Here is a 24,589-nt window from a genome sequence, read left to right on the forward strand (position 1 = left end):
TAGTGTGCTAGCTAAATCATCAAAACTAAAAAAAGGTGGTAGTTGCATAACTACCCTACTCCCTACTTAAGCTCCTTAATGGTCCGTTTGGTTGCTGAGAAATAGCGGGATGAGAAGGGATGGGATGAGAAAGGATGAGATGAGAAAGGAAAATTTTATTTTCTCATTTTTGGTCAGTGTTTGTTTTCTAAGACCCACTATCCTACAGAATCTGCTTCCAGTGTTTGGTTGATGAGAAAATTTTGCAGGATGTTTGATTTTAGCCCATTTGGACATATATATTCATTCTCCAACTCCGCAACACAACCCTATTTATGGGTGACATGGCATAGTACTATTTGAACCATGAAAATATAGCATACTTGTAGTATTTAGTTAGCAAAAGTAGCTCTCTCTCTCTCTCTCTCTCTCCCTCTTATAAACCATCTTAACCCAAACCATCCAATGTGTTGTTTCATTTTTCAAGGCTTGAATTTGTAGGCAGTTAGAAATCAATGACCTAGGAGAAGGTAAGGTCTCACTAAACTGCACCATGGGTAGATAAGCAGGAAAATACTGATTGCAGTATGAGAGCTGGCAGCTATCCTATGCTGAAAAGTGTCAAGTTTTTGGTTTGTAACCACTCCACCACACTCAACACCCTGGATATAGGAATCAGCATAGGTAATGGCCCTGATTTGGTTTGCTTGAGATGACCTGAAACAAAGCAAGAATAAAATCAACACAAATAAATTCAGATCAGCATAACAAAATGCCGAAATCTATTAAAAAATACAACACTAACACAAAGATACAGTAAAAAATGGAAGCCGAAATCGAAATAACAAAATGCTGGTAGCTGGAAACCAGAAAAATGGTAGCAAAAAACAGCAGATGCCATACCAGAACAAGTCGGTAGACACTGGAACGTTTTGGTACAAGGAAAACACCAGATCTGGACGAGGCAAATGCTGGAAGCTAGATCTGGAGCTCTGCTGTTCAAATGAACACCTTGAACGGCAGTTCAGGTGTTTTCTGGCAATGGAGGTTCGTCTGGATGAACAGGGACAGAGGTAGAAGATGGTGAGATTCGAATGGGAACTCACTCAATGAAAGGAGATGAAAATGGTATAAAAGTGAACAGAAATCGCAAGAGGACTGCAAATCTGAGATTATCTTTGAAAGAAGTCGCTGGAGATGGTGCCAGTGAGAAGACTGTTGGACAGCGTGAGAGGAAGGCGATGCTTGGAGTTATCGCTCTCGACAAAGTTTTCTCACTAACTTTGGTGTGACCCCACATAAAGAGTTTTGAGGACCCTCATCTCATACCTTTCTCGTCCCATCCTAGTGTTTTCCTCAAAACAAACGCATGAAAACTAGAATATACCCTAAGATTCTTCCCATCCCATCCACTTCTCAGCTGCCAAACAGACTGTAAGGGAAAGCTAGAGGCTCCTATTCGGAGAAAATTGTGTTTCAGAGCATACTACTCTTAGAGATTCTTAAGAAAAGCCAAGATAACGAAAGAAGAGAGAAGTTCTCAAAGGAAGACAGGGAAGGAAAAGAAATCTCACTATATATGTCTTCTGCTATGTATCCTTCTTCCTCTCTCTTTTATTTTTACGTTTAAGAAAGGAAATAGAGGGAAATAAACCACTACAACTAGGTGCTTTTACTTGGTTGATTATGGTCCCTCTATAAAGACAAGTTAGGGATTAAACCCTCTACAGTCAAATTCCCATGGGCTGATTATGGTTCCCTTCGATTGAAAATGACGAACAGAGGGATAAAAACCATCTACAATCAAATATTCAATTTGATTGACTATGGTTCCTTTGTATGCAAAATCCAGAGGATTAAGGCTGTCTACAATCAGAATTTTATCTGATTGACTATTCTTTGTATCAAAAAGAAAAGAGAGAAATGCATTGTTGTGGAGTTTCTCAATTGTATTTTTTTCTCATTCTTATACACTTGATGTAAAAGAAATGCAAATGAAAAGTTCTTTTCAAGAAGTACTATATTATTCTTTTTCTTTTGTTTTATGCATTCATTTCTCTAAGTCAGAACCAAAAGGTGTTCTCTACTTTCTTGTGGAGATGTGATTAAGGGGAACAATCCATATGATTCCCTGAATGTGCCTTACCCGAAATAATAAAAACTCAACCACTTGATTGAGTGAATTATGTTGCATGAGAGTTTATTAAAATTTTCATACTAACATAATTTTGGCATGCTTGGTGAGACCCATTTTCCTTTTCATCTCTGACTTGGATTATAGAACAGAAAAAGAAGCAAAAAAATAGTATCCTAAAAAAATATAAATCTTATATCAGTATTATCTACTTACAGGAAGAAATATCTTAGACATGACACCCAAAGTTGCTGCCTACTACCATGAAGGTATGAACTGACCGCCATGGAGAGGGGAAAGATAGGAAGCTCTAACAAACCTTCCTACAAGGCAACATTTACTGTGGATGTGAATCCTCTTGCTTTTGCTACTATGTCTTCTGTCACCAAGTTTGAGAAAAAGATCAAGAAAGAGAAAAGAGGAAGGTTACTAAGTCCTCTCCTGTGAGGAAAAGTCTGTGTTCAAGCCATGTTCAACTCTACCCGGAAGGCAGGTTTCAAGCCACCCAAGGCAAATTCCTCCAAAATGGTTTCCTCGTCAATCTTGAATATCACAAAATCAATGGTGGCTTCCCCATGGCACTCCACTAAAGCAAGGTTATGGTTACTTAGCCTACCCAAATCACGATAAAAACCATTATAGTGAATCTTACCGATTCTTCGTACACACCAATCATGATGGTGACCATTTTTGAGGAAGAATATATTCTCTAAGCCTTTAATGAGGCTACAAAAGAGAAGGCAGCAAATGTTCCTTCATCTACAACACAACTGAAGCCCAAAGTAATTGAACTCGGAAGTTTAAGTGGAAAAGGTTCTTCCTCTTTCGGGAAGAAAGTTATTTTTAATCAGAAGCCTTTCGCTATAATTGAAGGATCTTCAAAACAATCTCCAATTTCCATTTGTAAGCCTAGGTCCAAGAGACCTCCAAAGGCTAAAATGCTACAAAGTTGTGCTCTTGATGCAAAAAGATCGAAGAAAGCAAAACTAGACATGGAAGCTAAAAAATGGGCTTTTATTTCCGCATACATGTTTGCCAAACAAGCAAGTTTCTACTTTGAACCGAGGGCATATACTATGCCTAATGAAGAAATTAAGCCTTATGAAGGCCTTTTCACTAGAGCAAGAGCTCGCTTTTTGCGAAGTTTTGAAAACATTTCAAGTTCAAGTTTGAAACGCCATGAAAGCCCCATTTATCTTGTTTTCAACACCATCTGGTTATCTTTGGAACGCCATAGCCTCAATTGGAAAAACTTTGGAACACCATGAAAGCCCCTTTTGTCTTCAACAACATCTAGAAGAGGCAATACCTAGAGAGAGAGAGAGAGAGAGAGGGAGGGAGAGCATTAGTTACCTAGGTAACCGATACCCTCCAAGAAGGTGGGTAATGCTCCCTGCCTCCCCCTGAACCTGCATCCAAACTTACTTGTGCAAGTTTTACTTGGGAAACACTTGCCCGGGTAAACTCACATACTCGGGTAAGTGAAAACAAACGGGGCCTAAGAGTTTACATTTTCAATATTGTGTTTAATATTTTGCATTTTTAATATTTTTAATATTAGCCACCCAAACATCCTTCCAAATATATATATATATATATACCTATATATATTTCACTAGAGCACACATCATATCTTACAAAGTTTAAAAGTTGAGGAAGAATGTCATGGATGGCTTTCCAAGGGGAAACCAAAGTTGCCTGATTAGGCACCCTAGCATTCAAGAATGCTTGCCACCATCTTGTGCCTTAACTTTCTCTTTCATTAGGTCATGGCCGTTTCCATAACCATTTCCCTAGGAGAGCTACATTCTTCTTCCCCACATTACCTATACCAAGTCCACTTTAATCCTTGTTTCCACACACTATTTCACATTTGATTAGGTGATCCTTCTTTTCTTTTCCCTATTTCCACAAAAAAATCTCTCTTGATTTTTTTAGTTTCTTTGCCTTGTTTTGGGGAATCCTGAAGTGAAATAAGTAGTACACCAACAAATTTGCAAGAATGGACTTTATTGATGTTATTGTGCCACCCAAAGAGATACAGTTTCTTTTCCCTGTTGCTAATGTTTATTTGAAACATCTCCATAACTGGATTCCAAAAAGTGCTTTCCCAAGGATTTGCTCCTAAAGGGAGACCTAGTTCAAGGGCCAAGAAGTGGCAGTACACCCTAAGGAGACAGCTATGGAATCTAATTCACCATCTGATGTATCGATGGCCACTGAACATCTTTTTCCAAGATTTATTTTCAAATTTGGCATAGTTGAATCTGCTTGAACAACTTCACCCCCATTATTAAATGCCTTACCATTTGAGCATCCTCACCTTCAAAAAATAATTGTCACCAACAAACTAAAGATGGGTAACAAGAATGTTATCCCTACCAATTCTCCACCCACTAGTCACCTCCTCCCTGTCTGCTCTAGAGATCAATCTACTAAAGAATCAGCTACCAAAACAAAAAGAAAAGGAGAAAGAAGATGACCTTGCCTTAATCCTTTACAAGTTGAGAGTAGTCTTTGACCCTTTCATTGGCCAATATTGAATAATGACAAGTTTGAATACACCGAACCATCCATCTACACCATTTGTCTCCAAAGACATACTTTTTAATCACATCTCTAATAGAAAAGACCAACCCACCAAAATGTAGGCCTGATCAATTACTATGAAATTTCATTAGATTAGAAAAATAATATAGTATAGTGAGTAAAACCAAATCGTAGGCCTTTTCAATATTTTATTTGTTCAGAAATATTTTTTTCCCTTGATCTTCTCAACTCTGCCACACATTCATTGGCTATGAGAATTTTATCAGTGATCTATCTATCTTGAATGAATGCTCCTTGGAAATGATTGATAATGGAGGGGAGCATAGCTTAAATCCTTAGGGAGAGGACCTTAGATATAATTTTATAAATACTTGTCGCGAAGCTAATAGGTCTATAAACTCTCTTGGGTGGATTGCTTCAACCTTCTTTTGAATTAGAGCTAAAATGATTGTATTGACCTCAAAAAGATCATCTTTGAGTATCTCCCAAAAATCTTGATAGAAAGCCTGTGCAACACATAAAATTTTGAAGTTTAATTCCCAAGATGAGATCTCAGTTCATCCTAACATCCATCTCTTTAAAATCCTTGGAAATTCTATTAAAATTGAAGCCCAATCAATACACACATCGCATACTGCTGGGAATCAAGGCCCAGACCCAACCCAGAGTCCCAGGCCTCCAGTCACTCACATTTACCTAAGGAAGAACCCAGGTAAACCGCATCAACACCTAATTGCAACAGGCAACACGTCAGCTGGTCCCTCTGCATGAGTTCGTTAGAGCTGGCAGAGTTTGTTAGGATATTTTGTAACCCAAAAAACCATTATAAATATGGGTTGGCCGAATGAAAGGATATGAAATTGAATCCATACTTTCTCTTACACTCTCTCTTCGTTTTTGCGCAAGAGGAAGGGTCTCCCTCAAAGAGACTCCTGAGGTGACCAGTATCTTATCAATTGGTATCAGAGAGTGGTTGGCCAACCTGAGCAATCGAAGATGACCAACATATGATCAATGACTCTGAACGAGAGGGTGGACAAGATCGATGTTGATCTCCACCAGATGGTCACGGGGCTTAAGGAGATCAAAGAAGCTATGTCGGTGATTGCATCTTAGAAGGAGAAAGCTACCCCCGCCACAGGCCGAGATAGTGAGAACAAAAAATCTAGTTGTGGCACTAACCAGAGGGGAAACTATGTACTGGGAAGAATCACGAAACTGGACTTTCCGACGTTCTATGGAGGAGATCCGGTTCCCTAGATCTTCAAGGCTGAGAAGTACTTTGAATATCATGACGTATAGGGGCTCCAGCGTGTGACTGTCACTTCTTTGCATCTGGAAGGGAAGGCGATTCTGTGGTTCCCGTGGTTCAGGCGCTCCCGTCCCCAAATTTCATGGAAAGAGTTCACGGAGGCATTGTGCATACGATTTTGTCCTATTGGGTACGATGACTACGATGAGATGCTTTCCAGGGTAAAACAGACGGGAACAGTATGGGACTACCAAGTCGAGTTTGAACGGTTTGCCACCAGAGTATATGGGTGGCCGGAAAAGGCATTGGTCGGTTGCTTTGTCAGAGGGTTGAGAGACGACATCAATGTAGAGGTGAAGGCCCTTCAGCCCACTTCTCTGTCTGCAGCTGCAGGACTTGCAGGAGGAGCAGCTCAACCGACTAAGTGACGACCTGCCCGTCTGGGCCCCTATTAAAAACTCCATCACGTTGGGGAGACCACTCAGCCCACCCAAGGACCAACACTGCCAACTAAGAGATCAGTCGCCTTCAAACGCCTCTCTTGGGCTGAAATGCATGCCCAACATGAGAAGGGCCTGTGTTATAATTGTGATGAAAAATTTGGGCCTGGTCACCGATGCAAAACCCAGAGGATGTTCTTGCTGCAATGGGAGGAGACTGGAGGAGAAGATGACGAGGAACTAGCTGAGGAGAGGGAGTCGGACAATACCCAATATGACAACCCCGAGATCTCTCTGCAAGCTTTGACGGGGCTGGCATCCCCCAAATCTATGAGGGTTGAAGGGAAGCTCAGAGGTCGCTGGGTATCCGTTCTCATAGACAGCGGGAGCACATTGAATTTTGTCACACAAGTATTGGCTCGCCAACTAGGTATGACAGTTCTCTACACCTCTCCATTTGCTGGTAAGCCAATTGGGTTTCATGGTGGACCTGCATCAATTGGATTTCAGCGGGGCAGATGTAGTGTTGGGTGTACAATGGCTAAGCCAATTGGGCCCGGTCCTTTGTGATTGGGGACACATGACCATGGACTTCTATTGTGATGGTCTCCGCTGCCATCAGGTCAAGAGATACCCGACCCACTAGTGGAAGGTCTACAGTCCATGATTAAGGGGGGTTTTGGGAAGGAACACTTGCTGCTGATGCATATGGGCCCAATGCCTATTGGGCCTTTACTAAGGCTGGATAATGAGGTCCAACCATCTGAGAAGGACCAAGATGATATACAAAGGGTGATAGGCCAATTCCTAGATGTCTTTAGAGACCTAGACCAGCTTCCCCCAACTTGGTTCTAAGACCATTGCATCCTCCTAACTCTAGGGACAGCCCCTACAAACGTGTGGCCCTACAGATACCCGCACTTCCAAAAGACTGAGATTGAGAGGCTTGTGAAGGAGCTCCTGCACAAGGGATGGATACAACCTATTACAAGTTTGTTCTCTTCCCTAGTACTCCTTGTTAAAATGAAAGACAGATCTTGGCGTTTTTGTGTAGATTACCAGGCACTAAATAATATCATAGTCAAGGATAAGTTCTCGATCCGGTTGTGGACGAGCTATTAGATGAGCTGGGGAAAGCCAAGTATTTCTCCAAAATGGACCTCCGATCCGGCTATCACCAAGTCTGGGCCCACCCTGAAGATGTGTACAAAACGGCCTTCAGAACCCATGATGGACACTATGAGTTCCTAGTTATGCCGTTTGGGCTGTCCAACACCCCTTCCACCTTCCAAGCCATTATGAATGATGTCTTTAAACCCTATCCCCGACGTTTTATTTTGGTCTTCTTTGACGACATTCTGGTATACGACAAGGATTGGGATTCACACCTCCAACACTTGGAACAAACGTTGAGCTTGCTGAAACAACACCAATTGTTTGCCAAACTTTCGAAGTGTGTTTTTGGACAGACTGAAGTCCATTATTTGGGCCATGTGGTTGCAGCTAGATGGGTCATGGTTGACCCAGAGAAAATAATTTGTATACAGGACTGGCCCACGCCCAAGACAGTCAAAAAGCCCTACACGGGTTTCTGGGTCTTATTGGCTACTATCGGAGGTTCATATGCAATCAACCCCACTAACTGGGCTTCTCAAAAATGACTGCTTCGTTTGGACGGAGTAGGCCCAGCAGGCTTTTGATTCCCTTAAGCAGGCCATGACTAGCCCACCAGTCCTAACCTTACTGTATTTCGAGGAGACCTTCATGGTTGAATGTGATGCATCTGGTATAGGGCTTGGAGCGGTGCTCATGCAAAACGGGAGGCCCATATCTTACTTCAGCAAGGTCCTCGCCACTAGAGCCTAGAACCAGTCCACATACACAAAGGAACTTATGGCAATAGTGCCGGTGGTCCATAAATGGCGACCATACTTGTTGGGTCAAAGGTTCATAATCCGAACTGATCAGAGAAGCTTAAAGTTTGTACTGGAACAAAAAGCCCTCACCCCAAATCAGCAAAAGTGGGTAATGAAGTTAATGGGCTTTGATTTTTTTATCGAATACAAGCCTAGAGCCACCAACCGGGCTGCGGATGCATTGTCACGGAAGGCTGAGTTGTCCTTGTTAGTAAACTCTCAGCCCCTTTACCCCCCTATTTGAAGCTTTGCAAGAGGAGGACGGAAGCGACCCCAGCCTTGAAAAGGTGCGGCAAAGCTATTTGCAAGACGCCACCTCTACACCAGGGTACACCATGAAGGGACCAGACTTGTTTTCTAATGGGAGATTTGTTCTCTCTCCTACTTCCGCGCATCAGAAAACCTTGCTAGAACTCTATCATGATTCGGTGTTGGGAGGGCATCCAGGTAATTTTCGGACTTATAAGAGGCTCTCATCACATTTTTATTGGCTCAACATGAAAAAGGAAGTGGAGCAGCACATAACAGTGTACAGTATGCCAGCAACAAAAGTACTCGGCCCAATCCCCTCCTGGGCTCCTGCAACCCCTTCCCATCCCATCACAAATATGGGAAGATATACCCCTGGACTTCATCACTAGCCTTCCACCCTCTAGGGGCAAGATGGTGATTATGGTGGTGGTCAACAGGCTCTCCAAGTATGGGCACTTCATCGCCCTGTCACATCCCTACACCGCTGCTTCAGTAGCTGAAACTTTCATCAAAGTGGCAAGACTCCATGGTACCCCCAAATCAATCATTTCGGATCGGGATCCGGCCTTCCTCAGCCAGTTCTGGAAGGAATATTTCCGTTTACAGGAGGCAGTTCCAGGCCCAAACATTGGAAACTTACCTACGTTGTTTTGTGGGTTCCAGGCCCAAACATTGGACGAAGTGGCTCCCATGGGCTGAGTACTGGTACAACACTACATTCCAGGCGGCAGCGGGAATGACACCATTCAAATCAGTATATCGAAGAGAACCACCACCTATCCTTCCGTATGAACTGGGTTCAACCGCAGTAGCAGAAGTCGAGGTCCAGTTGTTGGCACGAGACGAAGTGCTCAGCCTCCTGAAGGAGAACTTACACAAGGTCCAACAACTCATGAAGAAGCAGTACGACAAAAAGCATAGGGCAGTTGGCTCAGGTTGGGAACTACATCTACCTCAAGCTGCAACCCTATCGACAGTCCTCAGTAGCAAAAAGGGCCTGTTATACTACTTTGGGCTGTTCAAGATAATTGAAAAGATAGGCAGTGTTGCTGATGTGAGCGCTGGCAGCAGCAGCAATAATTTAGTGTTCTCATCCTATCTTATCTATTCAGTATTCTTAGCTTATCTGCTTTCAGTAGCAGGGATTAGTAGGAGTCTTATCTATTCAGTTATCTTATCTTATTAGTTCAGTAGGATAGATTAAGGGAGTCTTATCTTATCTAATTACAGTTCTTATCTTATCTTATCAGTTCAGTAGGATAGATTAAGGAAGTCTTATCTTATCTTATCAGTTCAGTCTTATCTTATCAGTTTAACAGGATAGAGTAGTAGATTAGCAAGGAGTCTTCCTAAAAGTAGGATTCTACCTCTTGTAATCTCCTATTTAAGGAGCTGATATTATTCAATAAACATATCGAAAATTTCAGTCAAGAAAGAGAGCAAGGAGAGTTAGGTGATCTCTTGGACAAATCACCATTAGGGCGCCAAGATAGGTTCCTCAAGAAAAGGGAGGAACAAGGGAAAACAGGAGGTTTTCCCCGTGGACCGACCCGTGACGAGATCCTATTCCGTGGGCCCATAGCATTTGGTATAAGAGCAAGGCGTCATGGGTGACCTTGAGTGATTGACGTCTAGGGTTCATGATCTGGAGCACAGACTCGTGGAAAACAGCAAGGAGGTGCGTGGGATCAAGGATGACGTCCGAGAATTAAGGCGCTTGATGGAGTTGTACTTTTCTAGCAAGGAAAGGAACCCGGAAGGGGCTGCAACGACAATCGGCCGCCAACCAGACATGGCAGAATCGTCTGGCGAGCAGCAGGTCGTTGCCCTAGCGCAAGTTAGCAACACCCAGAATGTTTCGATTAAGCAGGAATCCGGTGTCATCGAGGATTCCATCGACGAGAGTTCAAAGAAGAATAAGAGCAACTACTCCAAGGTTGTCATCGCTGGTGAAGGAGCTTGTATGCCTCATGTTGCGGCTGCAAATGTTGCAAAAGAGTGTTTGTTAGCTGTAGTCAGATCAGATCCTAGGGCTGCACATATCTGGGTGAATCTTGCTAATGCATACTATTTGGTTGGTGATCATAGAAGTGTTGGAAAGTGTCTGGAGAAGGCAGCAAAAGTGGAGCCTAATTGCATGTCAACTCGATATGCTGTTGTGCTTCATCGTATCAAGGATGCAGAAAGGTCTCAAGATCCCACTGAACAACTTTCATGGGCTGCGAATGAAATGGCTTCAATACTCAGAGAAGGGGACTCTGCAACAATTGAGCTTCGGATAGAATGGGCAGGACTTGCCATTGTTCACAAGGCTCAGTGAGCTCTGTACGCACTAAAGCAGGCAATAGAAGAGGATCCAGATGACGTTGTTCAGTGGCACCAGCTTGGCCTTCACAATCTTTGTACTCTACAGTTCAAGACATCTCATAAGTACCTTAAGGCTGCAGTTGCCCGCGGCAAAGAATGCATCTATGCATAGTCAAATCTTGGTATCTCACTGCAGCTGTCTGAGGATGAACCCTCTTCATTGGAACCCGATCCAATAGGGCAAAATCATTCCACCTATCCTGGATTCTTTTGACTGTGTTTCAAGACATCCGTCCTGAATTCGAGCTTGAGGACAAGCTCGTATTCCAGGAGGGGAGTAATGATGTGGGCGCTGGCAGCAGCAGCAGTAATTTAGTATTCTCATCCTATCTTATCTATTCAGTATTCTTAGCTTATCTGCTTTCAGTAGCAGGGATTAGTAGGAGTCTTATCTATTCAGTTATCTTATCTTATCAGTTCAGTAGGATAGATTAAGGGAGTCTTGTCTTATCTAATTACAATTCTTATCTTATCAGTTCAGTAGGATAGATTAAGGAAGTCTTATCTTATCTTATCAGTTCAGTCTTATCTTATCAGCTTAATAGGATAGAGTAGTAGATTAGCAAGGAGTCTTCCTAAAAGTAGGATTCTACCTCTTGTAATCTCCTATTTAAGGAGCTGATATTATTCAATAAACATATCGAAAATTTCAGTCAAGAAAGAGAGCAAGGAGAGTTAGGTGATCTCTTGGACAAATCACCGTTAGGGCGCCAAGATAGGTTCCTCAAGAAAAGGGAGGAACAAGGGAAAACAGGAGGTTTTCCCCGTGGATCGACCTGTGACGAGATCCTATTCCGTGGGCCCGTAACAGTTGCCTACCACCTGGACCTGCCCAAGACAGTTCGTCTCCACCCAGTTTTTCGCCTTTCATTGCTTAAGAAGTCTGTGGGAGATCCAACCAAGGTTAGTGACAACCTCCCAACAATTACTGAAGATGGAATCATTACCCTCAAACCTGCCAAGATATTGGGTTACCGTTGGGTCCACCGCGGGAAGAACATAGTGCAAGAAGCCTTAGTAACCTGAACAGGGCTCCCCCACCATGACTCCACGTGGGAACCATATTGGCAGATGAAAAATCAATTTCCAGACTTGGACCTTGAGGACAAGGCCCATCTTGAGGGAGGGGGAACTGTTGGGAATCAAGCCCCAGACCCAACCCAGAGGCCCAAGCCTCCAGTCGCTCACTTACCTAAGGAAGAACCTAGGCAAACCGTATCAGCACCTAACTGCAACAGGCAACGCGTCAGCTGGTCTCTCTGCATGAGTTCGTTAGAGCTGACAAAATCTGTTAGGATATTTTGTAACCCAAAAAACCATTATAAATATGGGTTGGCCGAATGAAAGGATATGCAATTGAATCCATACTTTCTCTCTCTCTCCATTTCTGCGCAGGAGGAAGGGTCTCCCTCGAAGAGATTCCTGAGGTGAGCAGTATCTCATCACATACAAAAGTGAAAATGCTTGGGAGAGGCCAAGATACATCATCAAATGCTATTTTGTTTCCTTTTTTGTATAGGTAAAGCCCCCACAATATAGTGAATGCAAGCATATTCTACAATTTCTGGGATCTAGTCCTTAACGGGATCAAATTCAGCCCTAATCCCAACTATTGGGGTTTGTCTACATGAATCCTGTTCTGTCATTATTTTCCCTCAAGAGTCATGTTTTCTGTCAAAATGTATGTCTTTAGATTATTTTGTACAACTTTAGCACATGCTTTCTTTGGTCTTCCTCTTGATCTTTTAGAGCCTTTTACTTGCTCCAAGTCACTCTTCATTGGTGTTGTTATTGGTTTTCTATGAACATGACCAAACCATCTTAGTTGACTTTCCCACTAATTTGGGCTAGTCCCAAGTCCTTTATAATGAACACATTTTTAATTATGTCTTTCTACTCTTGCCATTTATTTATCACAGCATCCTTATTTCATCTATACTCATTGTTCTGATATTTATCTTTTAGAAAAGCAAAAAAAGAAAAAAGAGAGGAATATAAGAAGGGAAGAAAGAAAATAAAGAGAACTTATTTCCAGTCAGTTTTGTACCAGCTAATCTCACATAACTACTGAAAATAGAACTTGTTTGAAATTACTGACTACTACAATGTTTAAAATCATAGAAAGGGAAACAAAACATACATTTTCACTAGATTTTTTTTTTTTTGTAGAAACACTGAGGAGCTACACAAGCCGGGGGGTAGCTCTTCCCCAAGAGTTAGATAAACAAATTTTCACTAGACTTGTATATATTTTAAAACAATGATTCTAGAATGGTTCATTTCTTTTTTACAGATCATGTTTAGCAGTATCCTGCATAAGAAGCTGCCTGCAGAAGCCGGCATCAATGTGGTGTGTGTCTCACCTGGAATTGTCCACACAAATGTTGTAAGTCTCCTAGAAACATTTGAATATATTTATTTTACAATCTAAGTGCATAACTGCTTATTATGTTATGTGATGGTAGTCTTTCTTTCCTGCATGATGCACATACCTAGAAGATCATGCCTTGAGCACTCAACAAACCATTTCTGTATGAATAAACCATGTCTTTGATATTAGCTGGTTCCTGGCCCTTTTGATATTGGACACAATTGAATTAATATCTTTTTCAATAAATGTCACAGTTTTTAATTTACTTATCATCATCGAAAACAAGATCAAAAGAGTTAAAGTGGTATAAACGTGCACTCTTGTTCCATTGTTTTATTTGGAACTACACAACTCCCCAGGTCAACATCCTCAAGCTAGAGCCTTTGCTGCCAAAGTGAACATCCCACTCAACTGGATCCTGGAACAGCTAATTCCTTGCTAGTTACCTCGGATATACATTTTCTTATAATTTGTGAAAGTGTTTTTGTTATTAACCACCAAGAAAAGAAAGAAATAGAAAAGAAAATGCAAATAATTTACAGCATTACAGGCCAATTAATCCATGAGTCATCCCTTGTGCAATGAATTCCTCCCCACTCCTATGGTTAGAATATCTACTAGAGTATTAACTTATCTTGGTGCCCATTAGAACATGTTATTCATTCTGGCATAAAGGATCTAACCTCTCTGATCAAGTGAATAAAAACCATGAGCCTTCTTATAACTGACCACCCAAGTCACTCTCTACCTGGACTCACTCTAGTCCAAAAGATGATCCCACTCTCAAAGACTCAAATCCTGCAATAATACATGATCTCCCGTATTGCTTTTGGAATACCAATATTCACTTTTCCAAGTTATGGTTTTCACAAGTACTATGCCAATGTGAAAATGGCTCTTTCTATTGTATTGTTCTAAATGCACACTGATTTTCTAGTTTATCTCAGTTTGGGAAGAGTGCAAATACAAATATGTACAGTGCAAAACCTTGCATATTGTATTTTTATACCTTGTATTTGCACTATACATATTTGTATTTGTACTCTTCCCAAACTGAGCCTTAGCAACAAAGAATTAATTCCTCAATGCAATGAATGCTGTATCTTGTTTTCATTCAAGGTTTCCTTTACTGTAGTAGATGGATGCCTAGCAGATCTTATCAGAACTGAAGTTACTCGCAAAGGCACACTGCAAAAAATCTTCTTTCTGTTTGTGTTTCTCCACATGTCTGTTAAAATAAAGTCTTAAAATTCCAAAAGGCTCCAAGCAATTGTCTTACGTCTTCTAATTGGAAGAAATGACATTTGTAATACAGTCTAATAGAAAAAACCTTCTTAATGGGATTGTACTCAAACATGCAGAAGAAATTATTATGAATAACTACTTATATATACCCTGAGGTTTGAGGAAACCACTTATATACCTTGTAGTTTCAAAACCTACATATATATACCTTGCTGACTTTTCAGATGTTAACTCTTAACAGATAAAACATTAAAGACATAAGTGTCTTTAACTGTTCATTTAATTTTCAGAACATGCTCTTCTCTCTTCTTTGTTCCTTCCTCTCTTCCCACTGTGAAAATACCTTGGTGACAGCTCCTCTGTCAATCAAGCAGCAAGTTCGGGACCAACTTCTGTCCATCTTTGTCTTTGTTTCTCGCTCTTTTGCTTTCAGGTGACAACTATCCTGCTTGCTCCACTGCTTTTCTCCTGCACTACTCTTGGTTTAGTTTATTATCGCTATTAACACAGATATCCACTGTTGATTCGACTCACCAGAATGAGAAAATCTGCAGCAACAGAATAAATTTTGTATCCTGGATGGTGATTCACTCTTTGATTTTCTTTGATCCCTACAGATACTACCTCTGTCTCTGTTTGTCTTTGTCTCTCTCTTCCGCTGCTTAGGTCAGCGAACTGAGAGAAGAACTCGCTTCGAAAGGATTTAAGTCTCATGCTCTGCCTGAAATGATGTGCCCCTTTCGTTTTTATAAAATCCTCTCTTAGCTAGGTGTGCCCATTGTAAAAATTAATCAAAAGTGATTGCTCCCCTCATTTCTTCTTGTTCTAGCTCATCTCGTTTATCTCTCCAACAAAGGGGAAGGAAACATAGGGTCCAAGCAAAGAAGAAGAAGAAATGGGGGGAGGGAGGGAGGGAAGGGCAGCAAGAAGAACATAGCCTGCGCTACTAAGATTTGTTTCTTTGGGAGAGGAGAGAAGAGGGATAAAAATGGGATTATAGAAAAATTTAATGGGCATCGAAAACAACCCTACAGTTTTTTTTTTTCTTTTGAAGGGCTACACAATGGGGGGTAGCCCATCCCGCAACCCGTACCCCCAACCCAGGGTGCAGGCGGGATTCGATCCCAAGTCTCCGCTATGACCAGCAGGAGACCTTACCAACCAGCTGGTTGGCACCTTGCAAGGTGGGGTCATCTTACAAGGTATATGTAAGTAGGTTTTGACGCTACAAGGTATATATAAGTAGTTTCTTCAAACCTCGGAATATACAAGTAATTAACCCAAATTATTATTGCTGCATTGATCAAATAAAAGAATTAATATCGCAGTGAAAATGTTAGTAATAAACCTAATTAATTGTAACTTACAAGCATTTTAATTATCTAGATTACAATCTGACTTGCTACTTTCATAAATTCAAGCACAACTGCTTTGATCATTTACAATTTCATTCTACAAGTTCAAGTATAAATTCATTACATGGAAGCATTTAAAATATTTTGGCTGTTATTAAAAATGCAGGCAAGGGATCTTCCTAAAATTGTTCAGGGAGCTTACCATCTGATACCATATTTCATCTTTAGCGCTCGAGAAGGTAAGTCCTAATTTATCATCATGAATATATGTAAGATGTGAACTCCCTGCATTATCTGTACAAGTTATATCATACAGAACATTTGGTTAAAAATAATTTAGGTAGGTTGATTTTTCTTTTTTTTTTTAGTAGAATGGTAGGTTGAAATTCAGGTTGTCTAACCCAGTGATCCCTACTTGGGTAGAAGGTAGGGTGGCTACTGGGGCGAGGAAGAGTTGGGAGAGAAGCAGAGGTAGAGAGATGAGGTGGGGAGGTGGAACAGTCAGGTCCAGAGCAACACTTACATTAAGTAAGAAGAAATAAAGAGCTATTACCGGAAGGTTGTCATTGGCTGTCCAGGTTCTGAGAGGGATAGATTGGACAGACGTTTTTGTTGGAAGTTCTATTCACAAAGTGGTTGCTCTCATACTCGAACATTTTTTCTCATGTGTGCAGTGTTTTGAAAGAGCAAGGGACTTTTTGTGCCCAAGGTGCAAGGCTAGGTGCACAATTTTTAAAAATTTCAATGAAAAAAAAAGTTGAGAACTTTTAAAAAAAATACAAAAAGTTCAAAAAAGAACAAAAAATACTAAAAATAGTTTAAATAGAAAATGAATACTCTAAATTCTAAACTAAATGTTGAAAACCTATTAGATCAAAATAAATACCTAAGTATAACATATAAAACATATTAAAAGTGAAAATGTAAAAATAAAATGAAACATAAGTACATAACATATAAAACACATCCAAGCATTCAACAAGTCAATCCACCTTGTACCAAATAGTTGTCAAGGCGACACCCATGGTTTAAAGTATCAATACACCCAATATGCGTGAACAGGCATATCGGGTGTTTCGCTACTTTATAACTTTCTTAATTTAAGTTTTTTTTTTTTTTTACTTTTTTCAAATTGCATCAGGGTGTTGGTTTTAAGCATGCCTACCCCCTGAAAATAGTCAAGGTCTGAAACACCCCTTATTTGGGGTTTGGACAGCTCCCGATACAATATGATACGTCGGATATGGGGCGTATAGTATCGAAATTTTGAACCTTGGCAACACTTAGGCAACGCCTTGGCTTTTAATTCATACGTAAAAGAGTGGCTTTTAATTTCAATTATAGTTCTTTATTATTTAAAAAATGTCTTGTGTTAATAAAGATGAATGAACAACATTAGTAAAAGGGGGGAACAAGACATTTTTTAAAAGATAAAGTACTATAATTAAAATTAAAAACCAATCTTTTATGTATGAATTAAGAATTCAAAACCCTAGCATGGACATGATAGAGCATAATAAAAGTATTCGGTTGGGCCTAGCAGGTAGTCGGGCCTAACACAACCTAACTGTGTAGAGGAAGAAGACAAGGTGCAATATCTTTTTACTTTGTAGACAACAATAGATAAACCAAGGCCAACATAAGAATAGATGGTTCAACAATAGGATCATCAAGAACACCTGAGTTTGATGTGTCAGATTGTAATGGTTGTTTAATCTTTGGGGTCACTGTTATGGACGCCTTCCTCGGGAAGACGTACCATCGCCGCCGGCAGCAATAGGCCCCGGGCCCACCGCCAGCAGCAGCAAGGATTCAGTGATGCTCATCCTACCCAGTTCGGCAACAGCAGCCTTATCTAGATTAGATTAGCTCATTTTGCTTGTTCTTATCTTATTGTTCTTATCTCTTATCTTATCTTGTTAATAGCTTATCAGATTAGGATTAGCTTAGCTTATCTTATCTTGTTAGTAGCTTATCAAATTAAGATTAGTTTATCTTATCCTTAGCAAGATAAAACTGGAAGTCTCTCTATTCAGCAAGGAGACTCCCTTTGATTAGGACTCTTGTAATCTCCTATTTAAGGAGACCCCATTATTGAATGAGATATCAAATTATTCAGTTAAGAGTGAGTTAGGAGAGTTGGTGATCTCTTGGACAAATCACCGAAGGTGCCAAGATAGGTTCATCACGAGCAGGAAGGAACAAGGGAAAACAAGAGGTTTTCCCCGTGGACCGACCCGTGACGAGATCCTATTCCCGGGCCCTCAACAACTTGGTATCAGAGCAAGGCGTCATGGGAGATCTGGAGCAGCTACCTTCCAGGGTCCACGACCTCGAGCACCAACTCGTGGAGACCAACTCCGAAGTTCGTGAGATCAAAGGTGAAGTGCGAGAACTGCGACGACTAATGGAGATGTTTCTTTCCAGCAGGGAAAGGAACTCTGATGGAGGGACAGTAGTTAACGACCGCCGGCCAGATCTACCAGAGTCTTCCGGCGAACAGCAGTCCATCGGCCATGGAGCAACCATCATCCCCAAGTACAGCAGGCTGGAGTTCCCATCGTACAACGGCAACGGAGACCCCCTAGGCTGGCTGTATCACTGCGAGCAGTTCTTCCGGAATCAACGGACAAATGACCAGGACAAGGTAAGCCTAGCCGCCTTTCATTTAACAAAAGAAGCACAACTTTGGTTTTATCGGTTAGAGCAAGAAGCACGGGCTCAGTTGGCCCCAGTTTAAATCCTATTGCCTTCTTCGGTTCGGACCCCCATTGACCAGCAACCCACTGGGCGAGCTAATTAACCTTAAACAGACCGGAACAGTTGCTGAATACCAGCGATAGTTCCAAACCTTCCTCCGTGCGACCAGACCAACAAGTCGATATGTTCACAGCAGGGTTAGCAGAACCCCTGCGAGTGGATGTCGAGATGCAGAATCCCCCAAATTTGGTCACAGCCATGAACTTAGTCCGCGCATTTGTGCGCAAGCTGCAGCTCAGCCGCGGAATTTTTAATGTGGGTCGTCCACCGAACTCGTGGGTGCCCCCAAGACCAGCAGCAACGACCCCCTCTTCTGCTACCAGCCGGGAAATGAAGCCTCCCACGACCACCACCTCTAGAGCAGTGACAAGTACAGGCAGTAACATAGTCACTCCTCCCATCAAGCGCTTGACCAGGGCAGAAATGGCAAAGCGTCGAGCGAGAGGTCAATGTTTCAACTCTGATGACCTCTACTCGGCAGGACATAGATGTAAGAGGCATTTTTTGCCTTCTCATAGATGAGCAAGAGGAGGAGGAAGGGGAACCCGTCACATTCGAACCAGAGATCTCTCTCCATGCGATCACCGGTATTAAAACCTCTCAGACCATGCAGTTACAGGCACAGATCGTAGGTCAGCCGGTGCGCATTCTCGTCGATTCAGGGAGCACACACAACTTCATAAGTGAACATGCAGCCCTGCAGTTAAAACTACCAATGGAACTCCGGCCGCGACTGCAGGTAGCCGTCGCAAATGGTGAAAAAGTTCACAGTCCAGGGATTTGTAAGGACGTCCCAGTACAGGTCAATTCTGAACTAATTCTTGTTGATTTATTTGTACTCTCATTGGATGGGTTCGATATTGTTCTTGGGGTCAAATGGTTAATTACCCTAGGCCCGATTTTGTGGGACTTCAGCGCACTCACCATGACCTTCCACCTGAATGGCAAGCAAGTTTCATGGCACGGTTGCAGGGTTGAAGAAAAAACACCGCAGGTTCATGCACTCCAGACAGAACCGGTAGCCATGGAAAAACTTCTCGTCGAGTTTTCAGATCTGTTCCAGGAACCGAAGGGCCTTCCCCCTTCCCGAGTTTGCGACCATCGTATTCCTTTGGTGGCGGGTTCAGCACCAGTCGTTGTCAGACCTTATCGCTACCCTCACTTACAGAAGGATGAGATAGAAAAACAATGTAAAACGATGCTGAACCAAGGGATCATACGCAAAAGTCACTCCCCCTTCTCTTCACCGGTTCTGTTGGTGGTGAAGCAGGATGGAACGTGGAGGTTCTGTGTTGACTATAGAGAACTCAATGACCGGACGATCAAAGATAAGTTCCCTATTCCCGTTGTTGACGAACTGCTGGACGAGTTGCATGGTGCCCAGTATTTCTCTAAGTTGGACCTCAGGTCCGGATATTTCCAAGTTCGCATGGCTCCCGGTGATGTGAAGAAGACTGCTTTTCGCACCCACCATGGCCACTTCGAATTTTTAGTCATGCCATTCGGACTCTCCAATGCACCATCTACATTTCAGTCACTAATGAACGAGGTATTCCAGCCCCATCTGCGCAAATTTGTTTTAGTTTTCTTTGATGATATCCTCGTTTACAGCAAATCATGGGTAGAGCATGTCCACCATCTGAGGACCGTTTTCGTACTCCTACGCCAACACAGCTTATTCCTGAAACGGTCCAAGTGCTCCTTCGGGGAGCGACAGGTTCTTTACCTCAGCCACATCATCCATGGGCAGGGTGTAACAGTTGATAGTTCCAAGATTCAGGTTATAACAGAATGGCCCAAACCTCAATCCGCCAAGGCCTTACGCGGGTTCCTCGGTTTAACGGGTTACTACCGCAAATTTGTACAGAACTATGGAGTGTTAGCAGCCCCGTTAACCAACCTATTGAAGAGAAACTCCTTCCGGTGGGACGACACAGCTGATGAAGCTTTTCTGTCACTGCAAAATGCACTGTCTTCAACCCCTGTTCTGCAATTACCTAATTTCGCCCTCGAATTTACAGTCGAGTGCGATGTTTCCGCAGTGGGTATCGGGGCCGTACTACAACAGCAAGGGCACCCAATCGCTTTCTTCAGCCGCAGATTGGCTGACCGGCATCTGAAGCTTCCAGCCTATGAGCGCAAACTAATCGGCCTTGCCCGAGCCATCCAGCACTGGAGGCCGTATTTGTGGGGGCGGTCATTCATCGTCAAAACTGATCATTACAGCCTCAAATACCTGTTAGAGCAGCGTCTCACCACTTCCCCTCAGTAGCATTGGGTTAGCAAACTGCTCGGGTTTGACTTCCGGGTCGAATATAAGGCGGGATCCTCTAATCGCGCAGCTGATGCCTTGTCTAGGCGAGAAGAAGACGTGATGGTTCTATGTAGCATTTCCCAACCTCGGATCTCTCTGTTTGATGACATTAAGAAGGCAGCACTACAGTCCCCAGAATGGTCGCTCTTACTGCAGAAGATCCAGACCGGCACGGCCGACCCCGATTGGTCACTTCACGACGGGTTGGTACTGTATAAGGGACGAGTCCATCTTCCAGCAGACTGCCCGTTGATTCCCACCATCATCACCAGCATCCATAACTCCACCCACGAGGGCATTCAAAAAACACTATACCGCGTCCGGTCTGATTTCCATTGGTGAGGTATGAAGACTTCTATTCGAGATTTTGTCCAGAATTGCTCCACATGCCAACAGCACAAATAGGAAAACCTACACCCAGCAAGCCTCCTTCAGCCCCTTTCCATCCCATCGCAAATTTGGGCCGACATCTCCATGGACTTCATTGAGGGACTTCCCAAGGTAGGGGGCAAATCAGTTCTCTTTGTGGTAGTCGACCGCTTCTCTAAATACGCGCACTTCATTCCTCTATCACACCTGTACAGTGCCACTTCGGTTTCCCTCGCCTTCTTTACACATATCTTTCGCTTACATGGGTTGTTGGAATCCATCGTCAGCGATAGAGACCCGGTCTTCACTAGTGCCTTCTGGAAAGAGTTATTTCGACTACACGGCACCACCCTGGCCTACTCATCAGCTTACCGGCCACAAATTGACGGTCATACGGAAGTGGTTAACCGCACTATCGAGATGTATCTCCGCTGTTTCGTAGGCGATCAACCTCGACGGTGGTTGGAATGGCTTCCTTGGGCTGAGTACTGCTACAACACAGCCTACCATTCCTCCCTCGGCATGACTCCCTTTCGCGTCGTTTACGGCAGGGATCCTCCCCGCTTGCTGTCCTACGAGCCTGGATCTACTCGCTTGGACGCAATCGATCACTCCTTACAGGATCGCGATGCCCTCCTCACCGACGTCCGCATTCGCTTACAGCAGGCCCAGCTCCGCATGAAGCTCCACTATGATATGCACCATCGGGAACTGTCGTTCGATCCAGGACAATTTGTTTGGTTGAAGCTCCAGCCCTACCGGCAGCGCTCCTTGCGCCACAAGGCTGCCCCGAAGCTGGCCCCTAAGTACTATGGGCCCTACAAGGTTCTGTGACTGATTGGCAGTGTGGCCTACCAGTTGGAATTGCCAGAGACTACCGAATTCATGATGTCTTCCACATCTCCTTGCTGAAACCATTTATGGGTGTTCCCCCGGACCAAGTTCCCTCCTTGCCACCCTTGAAAGATGGCAAACTGGTTCCCCAGCCTAAAACTGTCACTGCTCTTGTTTTAATCGTGGAATCCTTGAAGTCTTGGTGGAATGGTGTGATCTACCACCAACAGAAGCCACATGGATCCCATTGGCAGAGTTCCAAGCCACATATCCAGCTTTCGAGCTTGAGGACAAGCTCGTAGTCCAGGAGGGGAGTATTGTTATGGACGCCTTCCTTGGGAAGACGTACCATCGCCACCGGCAGCAATAGGCCCCGGGCCCACCGCCAGCAACAGCAAGGATTCAGTGATGCTCATCCTACCCAGTTCGGCAGCAGCAGCCTTATCTAGATTAGATTAGCTCATTTTGCTTGTTCTTATCTTATTGTTCTTATCTCTTATCTTATCTTGTTAATAGCTTATCAGATTAGGATTAGCTTAGCTTATCTTATCTTGTTAGTAGCTTATCAAATTAGGATTAGCTTATCTTATCCTTAGCAAGATAAAACTGGAAGTCTCCCTATTCAACAAGGAGACTCCCTTTGGTTAGGACTCTTGTAATCTCCTATTTAAGGAGACCCCATTATTGAATGAGATATCAAATTATTCAGTCAAGAGTGAGTTAGGAGAGTTGGTGATCTCTTGGACAAATCACCGAAGGTGCCAAGATAGGTTCATCACGAGCAGGAAGGAACAAGGGCAAACAGGAGGTTTTCCCCGTGGATCGACCCATGACGAGATCCTATTCCCGGGCCCTCAACAGTCACCTTGCATCCAAAATATAGAAATGTAATAGGAAACAAAGAGGACTCCTCTCTTCATTGTAACTTGCCCTTTGAAAAAAGGTGAAAAAGACTTGAAGAAACATACAATCTCAAGAAATGTAATATTTTGGGCATATGCGTTTTTCTAGAATGATGGTCAAAACATCTATTCCCCTTTTAAACAATTGAGTGCTCGAGAAAGATACATTGGAGCAGTGTTTTCAACCCGCCGTTGACCTATTTGTTCTAATCATTCAAACCGTCACCCGGCTAGGATTCCAGGTCCAGTTCAGTCAAGACCCGTTAGATGGTCAAAAACCGTTGACTTGGTCAAGACCCATTCAACCCAGCCGATTCAACCATTGACCCATTCGACCCAGTCACCGGGTCGTGGGTTGCACACTCAATGTATGCAAACTTTCGGAGGCCATAACTTTGGACTCCTATGTCCAATTGAGGTGATTTTTTTTTGGTAACTTTTCGAGATCTTTGCGTTCCAAGGGGCTATAGAGGCCTTGCCCCACTAATTTTGAAAAAAAAAACCCTTTTTTGGCCTCAAATTGCAATTTTTCATATTTTTTATAAATAAAAAATTAAAAACTGAATTAAAAAATCTTAAATTAAATATGAAAATACATATAACATATCTAAAACATATTTATACATTATTTATTGATAAAATATATATTTATACATATATATATATATATGATGATGTGGCATGGTCTGAACCGTGACCCAGCCGGTTTTTTAAAACATTGCGCTGGAGAGCTTTAGGGTCAAACTTAAGACGTCTATAGTAATGTCATGCACAAAACAAACAACCAATCAGTCATAATGAGAGTTGGAAGGCCTGTTCACTTGTTTATAAAAGTTATTTTGGAGTTTGAAGGATAAAACTTGGAAAGGTAATCTATTGATAAGGTGAACAATACTCTAAACTATGTCCCTGAAAATTTCATATAGACATTCATTTGAAATGATAAAGTACAAGCACCCTCCACCAATTTCTCTCTCAACATCATTCTGATGAGGTATATGTCAAATGGGCTCTAATAAGTAACACACTTATCTTGTTTATAAAAGTTATTTTGGAGTTTGAAGGATAAAACTTGGAAAGGTAATCTATTGATAAGGTGAACAATACTCTAAACTATGTCCCTGAAAATTTCATATAGACATTCATTTGAAATTGTTAGAGTGAGCCGAATAAGGGTAATTTAGTAATCTTATGTCAGTTAAGTACTTTGCTTATGTGGCTGTTTTATTAGAGTACTCTGCCCCACACTTAAGTGAGGGCAGTTTAGCCTTTGTAAGTGTAATTAGAACCTAATAAACACAAGGGGGTCGACTGAATGGAAGACTAATCAGTTCGACTAAACCCTCCTGTTCTCTCTTTCTCTTGTCTTCTTCCTCATCTTCTTCTTCCTTCTTCACTGGTTCGGACTACTGTAGCTGCTCCAAAACATGGTATCAGAGCAAGGTTTCTGACCTGCTTCCGCTTGCAAAGCATCTCAGCTGTGTTCGTGACACCCTCCTCTTCGTTTCTAGTTGGTTAATGGAGAGAGCTGGTTCGCCCTAGGTCTAAG

The 24,589-nt window shown here is 42.5% G+C and overlaps 1 protein-coding gene across 1 annotated transcript in view; it reads left to right on the plus strand.

Moving 5' to 3' along the window:
• The window catches only part of LOC148843694 (dehydrogenase/reductase SDR family member FEY-like), an 85,185-nt gene that overhangs the window by 44,361 nt on the left and 16,235 nt on the right, over positions 1-24,589 (plus strand). The window contains exons 6-7 of the mRNA XM_088957163.1: positions 13,184-13,276; positions 16,028-16,100. Coding sequence (XP_088813289.1) covers positions 13,184-13,276; positions 16,028-16,100 — 166 coding nt within the window. The remainder of the gene's footprint in view (positions 1-13,183; positions 13,277-16,027; positions 16,101-24,589) is intronic.

The sequence above is a fragment of the Nelumbo lutea genome, chromosome 8, assembly GCF_056320005.1.
Source record: "Nelumbo lutea isolate HS-2025 chromosome 8, American lotus-T2T, whole genome shotgun sequence".
Taxonomy (NCBI): Eukaryota; Viridiplantae; Streptophyta; class Magnoliopsida; order Proteales; family Nelumbonaceae; genus Nelumbo; species Nelumbo lutea.